At 37.2% G+C, this 8,997-nt stretch overlaps 1 protein-coding gene across 5 annotated transcripts in view; it reads right to left on the bottom strand.

The window, feature by feature from the left end:
• The window catches only part of mast2 (microtubule associated serine/threonine kinase 2), a 162,593-nt gene that overhangs the window by 64,201 nt on the left and 89,395 nt on the right, over positions 1 to 8,997 (bottom strand). For all 5 annotated transcript variants that reach the window (XM_008280999.1, XM_008281001.1, XM_008281000.1 and 2 more), the window contains one exon: positions 8,137 to 8,168. In XM_008280999.1, the coding sequence (XP_008279221.1) occupies positions 8,137 to 8,168 (32 nt within the window). The remainder of the gene's footprint in view (positions 1 to 8,136; positions 8,169 to 8,997) is intronic.

Genomic DNA, 8,997 nt, shown 5'->3' with positions numbered 1-8,997 from the left:
AATAACCCCCACAGATGGCCCTAGATGAACAGCTAAGGGAAACACTGATGCCTTATTTGCATGCATGTGAGCGAAACAGTGAGTGTACCTCCCCTGGACTTCCCTCTCTGCTGGTACCTCACTCTGATACCTTCTCATGTTTCTGCCTCCTCCTGGCTTTCCATTCCACTCAAGTGTTTCAGTGACTCAGTATGTATGTACACTATGCATGTTCTCTGTTGTGGATGTATGTATGTAACTTAAGCTGAACCCCGCTGTTCACAGTCATAATAATAGTGATGTGGATAAAGACAAAATGCAGGACAGCTTTGATTGGCATTTTCTATCTCCTTTTCTTCCAGTTAAAAAAAAAATCAGTCAAGTCTACTTTTATTAATTTCAGCAGGTAATATAGCTACCTAGCAAGAAAATTAAAATCCAGAGCTAATTACAATAACATAACACATCTTGCCAGTAGAGAATCAGACAGCAAGTATGTTTTCACCTTTCCAAATGCGCCATAATTTAAAAAAAGAGAAAGCTGCATCAGTGTAATCATCTAGAGCAACAGTAGCTTTAAATATACAAAGGTACTTCAAAAAGTTCTCGGCCTCACTCGGAAACAAGGGGCCTTTATATCGCTGTCTACACAAACGCTTTTGAACTTTTTAAAGTACCCTCGTATCATAACCCCCTTTTTTGATTTTCAACTATTTGTGTATTGTTTGCCCATTAACTACAGATTTGGAGTTAATATGTAGCTAGCCACATTTTAGCTTAGCATAAAAAGAAAAATCCAAATAAAACCTCTCTGCCCAAAGTGGATAAAAATCAGCATGACTACAGCTCACTATTATATCACTTTCTGTTTTGTCTGCTTCGTTGGTACATACTGTGCATAGATATGGCAAAACATAAGCTTGTTTGAGGAAAAGTTTGTATTAGATCGATTTTCTGTTGAAAAACAGTTGGTGAAGGGATAGTGACAACAGTATCTTGAAACCTTCCTTATCACAGTGATGATGCCAAATCTGACACCAACATCATTCCTGTTCACAGACTAAACTAGTGCTGCAACCATCATCAGAAAAATAATCAGTAGTTTTGTTGTAACACATAATAACAAGCTAAATATTTCTTTAGATTTTGTACTGTTTGTCAGGATGTTATGTTGATTTGTGGGACACTATAACAAACATCTCACACTTTTTTTCTGTCGTTTTGCAGACAAAATAGTTTCCCCCCTAATCACAACCACAAACTGAGCTCAAGCATGGAGGCACAGAGTGGATGAATAAAGTGTTGTGATAATAAGTGTTTGTTAAAGCCCAACTTCCCTTAAAATGAAAAATTGTACTTTTTACATGTTGCTTGATGTACAGACCAAACAAACAAGACATAACATGTGAATTATTGAGCTTTGGGGGTGTTGGTAGTTTTATCTATGAGCCTACCTGTGCTTCTTTTTTGTTTGTGTAACTTGTGGTGTTACAAGTTGTGTAAGCATGCTGTGGGTGCATGAGTGTGATTTACAACCCTTGTTGCCTTGATATGCATCTAATTTACATGCCCTCTCACATTACCAGTGGCATGAAACATAGAAACAAACTGAAGCACACAGTGTGCACACACTCTTACTGTAGGCGCAGGTGTGGGGCTCCCGATCGCTCCCTCCTCCTCTTCATCTTGTGTACCGGGACAAAAGGCTCAGCTGTAATCTTTAATAATCCACCAGAGTGTATCAGCTCATCTGTCTGTCAAATGCGTACAGAGCACTTTGCAGCTCCTCAAAGGACCAAAAACTGTCCCATAGTCATTCCTCCTTGAGTCAGACTTCTGAGAGCACCTTTATGTATAAATGAATGACCAGAGTGTGTGTTACGTCAGCACATGCTCTTATCTCCCCACATGCAGTTATGTGAGGTATCTGGGTTAAAGTGTTCCTTCACCAGCAAGTATGGGCACGCTCAGTCACAAACTAACAGATACACACAAACATAGTGTGTGGAGGTGGGTGCAGACTACTCTCAGATTTATCAGAGCTGAGAAAACAAATTCAGTGTACTACACACAAACTCATTTGGGATTTCCTCTTTTTCACTTTGTCTTACTCTGAACAATAGTGAGCTAAAAACACACACATGATACATTCTTTTGAGCAGCCTTCCTTCCTCTCCTTGCATGAAAAAAATCCCAAAAAGTCAAACACAACAAAGAAGTTCTGAGTAGTTCCATTATTCCAGATGATAAAAGAAACCTGATCCTTGGGTCGCAGACCCACAGATTCTGCCACCACTTCACCAGGCAAAAGACTCAGAGACACTCCTGCCTGCATGTCCTCAGGTACAGAGTGCTGTCCCTGCGTACAGTCTGCCTGGTTAATCCCTGCTCAGCACCCGGAAGTCTCAGCTTGTCTGTGATCACACTATCCACTGCTAGACGAGAGAAGTGACTGAGTCCTTGACAAACAGTAGCAAGAATAGGATGTGGGTGGAGATTGTGGGGGTGGTGTCACAGAGGAAGGTGGGAAGATAAAGTTTACAGGGAAACCTGAGATGTTTCCCTTTGCTGTCCCCTTTTGTGACTTTATTAATTACACAGCTTTTTTTTGTTTCTTCATGCACACTTTTTTTTTTTGCATTGTAGGTCTTCAATATTAGTAGTATTTAATAAAAATCTGGAGAAAACCTAATTTTATGAAAACAGATTACAGTTTTTCTAAATGTTATTGTTAATTCTTTCATGATGTTTCAAATAGATAAACGATCTTATTTATTTTTGTTTTTTTTTCACAATTTGATGTAACATTTTAAGGTTTATTTCAATGGACTTTCCCACATTTAATGAACCTTATAAATGTTTTTTTGTTTGTTTTTTTGTTTGTTTATGTTTTTTCTTTTTTGTTTTGTTTTGTTTTTCTGGAACATGTTACATCGTTTAATCAGAGGAATGTGAATGAATATGGTTCCAGTTAATGAAATCATATCCTGAACTGAGAAGCATGAGCTGAACAGAATCCTCTGGCAGGCATTTTCATTATATTATGAGACCACGTAGGAGTGCAGCTGTCTGCTTTCTATTCTAGTTTCCAAGAAGCCTGAGGACACCACTGACCCTGATGGGCTAAATGCAGCTCACATGCCAGATAGCTAATTCATAAACAATGGAATGAATCACAGACAGCTTTGACTGTTGTAGTAACAGACATGCATTCACACATAAGTCTTTTTCAGACAGAGGATATGAAACATTTCTGCTTATCAATCTGTTAAAATGATGGCAGTCTATCATTTGGATTCTATGTCACTTTTAATGTTCCTCACATTCATTCAGACATACCCACCACAGTGACAAAAAGAGTCACAGTTTGCACACATTTGTCATTCAAGTGAGACTGGACAGTATAGCAAGTGATGTATAATGGTAACTTTTTTTCCTTTTTCTTTTTTCTTTTTAAAGTTAATTTACTTTAATTTATTTTTAAAATTCTTACATCATTGTTATTCTTAAATTGCCCCCAGGGGACAAATAAAGTTATCTGAATTTGATTCAAAGACATACTACTGCAAAAATAAACAAATAACTCAATCTACACTAATAGCAGCTTATCAAACGATCAAAATAACTCATAACACATTTTATTCGCTTAAAGTTATGTCCGTGTGTGATGATAATCTAAGAAGTATGTTACAACGACCAAAAAAAAAAACATCCCGACAGCTGTGATAGAGCTCAGGAGTCAACCTGAGGACAGCTGCTATGCAACAAATGATTTAACTGCAGGTGATAAACAGTGACTCTGTGTGTGACAGTTTAACTACCTGAAGTGAAGAAAAGTACACAGTGTGGTTTGCCGTCGGATCCTGATCAATCCTGTCTCTATGTCTGTGTGCGTGTGCGTGCGTGTGTGTGTGTGTGTGTGTGTGTGTGTGTGTGTGTGTGTGTGTGTGTGTGACAAACTTTGTGTGAATCAATTTAAGTTGGAGACCTCAGGCCATGGTTTTACTTCTGACCTGACTTCAAAGGGATGTTTGAGGTTTACGACTGGGTAAAGTTAGGGTAAAGGATAAGGCAGGGCGGCAGTCAGCTTTCACCTGTGATGGTTAAGGTTCGGTTCAGTGTGAGGGCTCTCACAAAGATAGAAGTTGAAATGCGTGTGCGTCTGTGGGTGTTTGTCATGTGATTTTCCCACATACAACCCCTTAATGTTCCTTTTTAACCTCAACAACTGTTTTCTTGGTGTTATTGAACACAACAGCAAACCCCATCTTCTGTCACTCTGTAGAGTCCTTTATGAGTTGCCCGTTTCTAAAAAAACATAGATGTTTTTCATCGATCATGTCCTAATCTGTCAGACATCATTTTTAGTTGGTGACTGCTGACTTCATGAATTGACATGACAACAACCTTTGAGACTATGCAGACAATGAGTAATGTCTAGTAAACAGCTTACAAATCATCTTACTAATTATGAGCTAAATTGGTGTTTATCCACTCACAGTCATCTTTGCATTCATTATTGAAAATGTTAAGAATTTAAGTTTAAATACCTACACTTAGCTTCAAAACTACAGAATATTGTCAAACAGCTGACTGAAATACTCAGAAAAATATATTTCATAGTCATATTTCAATAATCTAACCCCAACTCAGCTACATGACTAAATGCTGCTTATATGGGTTATATGGGTTTAAATTTATTTATTTATTTATTTTTTATATCAGAATGAGAATGAGTGCAAAACATCAGGAAACAAAAAGTGCACAGGACAAAGTATAAAAAATTTTTAAAAGACGGGGGGGTATTTACATGGCTAAAGGGATAAAGAATAGACATACAAAACATAAGATATAGAACAAAAGATATGGATATAAAATAAAAAACATAAAATAAAAATTATAAAAACTACTGGGATATTACATTCAATAAGTTATTGCACTGGGAGTATTGCACTTGGGGTATGAACAGAGATTTTTTTACATTGAGGGATGATTAATGGGAATTTGCGGCGTTAAAGGCAACGACAGCTCTTGGGTAGAAACTGTTCTTTAGTCTGTTTATGATGGAATCATTAAAACTGCTGTCTTTTCCACACAAAAAAACATGCATTTTGGTTCTTTTAGAAACTTATTATTGGTCCTGTATCAAAATCAAAATTATACATACAGAAACTTGAATTATCAGTTTTGTTTTCTTAATGTCATGACCTTTTCACTGCTGACTTCTCTGAGCCAGTTTAAATAGTGCCCATTTGATCCAGTCACAAACACTACAATGGGAACATCTCAGGACCTCATTAACTTGAACAAGTAAGGAATGTCACTTAAGAGTCATTTTAAGCAGCATCAGATCCCAAAACCATCTGTGCAAACAGTTGTTTCTAAGTTTGTAAGTACTATGTATGGTACAGCTGTGTCACTGCCACAATCATGAGGAAAACACAAACTACAATCTTCAGCTGAGAGACAATTGATCAGGATGGTCAAGAGTCAACCAAGAATCACCAAAAAGCAGGTCTGCAATGAATAAGAAACTGCTGGAACACAGGTGTAAGTGTTCACAGTCAAGTGTGTTTTACATGATCATGGTCTGAGATGGTGTCATACCATAAGGAAACCCTTTCTTTGGTCAGATGAAACAAAAATAGAGCTGTTTGGCCACAAAGACCAGAAATACGTTGGGAGGAGAGAAGTTGAGGCTTTTAACCCCAAGAACACCAAACCTATCATCAACTAGGTGGTGGCACTATCATGCTCTGGTGCTACTTTGGTGCCAGGGGAACTGGGGCTTTACACAAAATGGAATAATGAAGAACGAGGATTAAGGAGTGGTCAAAGATACAACCAACAGCCCCTAAAATCACCTAGTTGAGGTGAACATGGCCAACAGACATGTAACTAAATATTAGCACTGCTACATGTATATGTTTGACCCAACAGATTTTGTCGTATTTTCAGAAGATCTCTAATTAAACTATGAAAGAACCAAAATCCATGATTGACATTTGTGACAAAGACATACGTGTTTCAATGATTCCATCAGAGAAAATTCAGAGTCATTGTAAACCTAAGACTGACACATTTTTGTTCACAACTGAACGTGTAGCTGTGAAAAAAGTAGCATTTGGAATGCAATTCCTCTACTGGCAACAAAGTGTTCTGCGAGGAAACCCTGGGTCCTGTTATTTATGTGGATTAGTGGTCAACTGATGGTTTTTTTTTTCTTCTTTTTTTCTGGGCAGATACTGATTATTAATAATCAAAGAAAACAATAACTTATATTTAGGATGGATATAGATACAAAGAAAGGAAAATCTTGATGTCAAAATTTAAAAAAAAAAAAATAAATTCAACACAAAGTTCTATGAAAATGCTTATTCATGTTTTACATGATTAATTTTTAGAAACTTTTCATCATTTATCCTTTGATTTGATAGATTATTACTTGGTGTGATGTGCAAGCAATCAGCGATTGAATCTAAGTTAAATATCATCCAACAATCCTTACTTTCAGTTGTTTTAAAACAGCTGCTGTATGTGATGCAACAGAGAGGAGACAAACCAAATGTTTTAAGAAATATATATGTCGATGATTTGAGTTTTTATTACTGATCATCACAATATCTGACCACTGGAACAGAAACAATATTTTTTTCATTTCTTCCATGTTCTTTTTGTTTTTCTTACCTTTTCTTATTTGAGACACAATTTCAAATGAGTGTAATTTGACACCATGTGCACCGTAGCTAAAAGAGGAAAGGTGAGATCGATAACAGAGTGTGAAATCAGTTAGAGTGGAGCGGAGGGGACTGTCTGTCTTTGATATGACAGTCATGGACATAAGACAGGCATATTTTAGTACCTTGAGTTCCTGAGCGTTGTCTGACAACAACAGTTGTGGCAGTGTGCAGAGTGCCCAGGACACAAAAAGCCACTGAGTTGAGGAGAAGAAGCTTCATAGCAGCCAACTCACTGCCTCTGACACAAAATGAATCCTGAATAATTAACTACCTGTCACCACAAGGAGACACACGCAAACACAGCACCCAGCCACTGTGGCTCTCGCCTAATAGCAAGAGTTGGATAAAGCAGCTCTGCTACTGTATGTACAAGACAGGATTGGAAAGTTAAAAGTTGGTTACTGTTGAAAGTGTGGACTACAGCTACAGCCACAAAGTACTTTCCTTGTTTTTGTTTATAATACTATTACTTCAATAGTCCTCCACTGATTTAGAATCAAAGATTGGTCAAATTTTTGCCTACGAACCATCAAAAGAAATATTTTAATGATCAATTAAAAAAAAAAAAAAAGTAGGTTAGGGAACCATCATATTGTGTTTTTAAGCAACCTCTCTAAGTGCTCTGCAGAAACAGTGGGAGACTATTTTTTCCTCAGTAGTTCATGCTATGTTCCACAAAAATTCTAATAATTTATAACCTAACCTGGCAGCACTAAGAAGTTTCAAGTGTGGCACACAGCTTATATTGGCTCCAATACTGTATCCATCACACATCATGGTTCAAATTTCTGTCAGTAACAGATACTCCATCTGTTTCCTTTACAGTCACATAATCAGAAACCGTAATGTGCAGACACTTAGCAACATTTTAACTTGACCATATATATATAAATCAATATCCATATCATTTTTTTGACATCCATCCATCCATCCATCCATCCACATTATTGAAAATAGTCTGCCTTCACTCACCATGAGATGGTCACACAGACACACTTTTCAATTCTGTCCTTTAACTATTCATTGGAAGCTCTTTCTGTATAACTTAATACAATTATCAGCTGCGGCTAAATGAAAATGGACAACCATGAAAGACATTGTTTCCTTGTGACATTTATAAGACTAGTATGACAACTAGCAGTAGAGATACAGTCAACTAAACTTAGAACAGATCTCGTAGCACGCTGGACAGAAACTCAGAGTCTCCACAGAACTCCACTGTAGGTCTTTCATGGGGAGCAGCATCTTTTTGTCTATGGATTTTCAAAATGCAACTCCTTGTCACCATCTTATATCTGTTCATCTGTGTTTGGTTCATTGCATTTACCCCTAAAAAAAACTTTCAGATGACAACTCTGAAAGTGCAGAAAATACAGAAGAAGGCTCAGTTCGGAAAGAAGGGATGATCGGTACTTACAAACTGCCTCGTCTGGGAAGGCTCAGCTCCTTCTGAAACACAGAAAAAAATGAGTCAATTTTTTTGTTCTTTGAATGAACATTTTGTAGTCAGTTGGTGAGAAACATTATCATAGATAAGACAGTATTGCAATTGTACGTCAAACATTGCATCTCTTGAACTGTTACTAAATGTCAGTACAGCTATTTGACCAACAGGTGTCACTGTGAGATAACAAAATAAATATTATTCCTGTTCCATTGACTCTGTCATTCAGGAGTTATATGAAGATATCTAACTTGAACAAAACATGTATAAATAATAACACAAAACTGATTTCATGATCTTCATGGGAATCAAACCAAAAAATGACATTTACTTTTGGTAACAGATGGAAGTCAGACCCTGTAGTCCCAAGTGAAAACCCTGTTTATCGCATAGCATCACAACATCCTATGACCACCACAGACTTTGTAGCAGTTTATATTCTCTTGTATTGGGCAGATGATTCCTGACACGTGGTGGATTTTTTAAAAGCCTGCGAAGGGAGCCAAGAGGAGGGCTAGTTTCCTCTTAGACCACTTGAGTTACAAGTTCTGGGTTATGCTGAAAGGCTAGCATGGACTTTTTGTCTCATGTCATCCACCTCAACAAAAAAAACAAAAAAAAAACAAAACTGTTTTTACCCCAGTGTAATGTCTGAACATGGGGAAGATTTATATTTTTGATGCAATTATCTTGCCGTTTTATATTGATGAATATTCGTATGTCTGAAATATTACAACACAGACCTGATATGTACAAAGGCTCCAAAGTGGACCAACAATACAGCCTTCTTGGAGACCACCATCTGGCTAACAGCACTAGTCTGTGTTTCTCGTG

This window comes from Stegastes partitus, unplaced genomic scaffold (assembly GCF_000690725.1).
Source record: "Stegastes partitus isolate 25-593 unplaced genomic scaffold, Stegastes_partitus-1.0.2 Scaffold218, whole genome shotgun sequence".
Lineage (NCBI taxonomy): Eukaryota > Metazoa > Chordata > Actinopteri > Pomacentridae > Stegastes > Stegastes partitus.
This window is presented reverse-complemented; position numbering and strand designations above follow the sequence as displayed.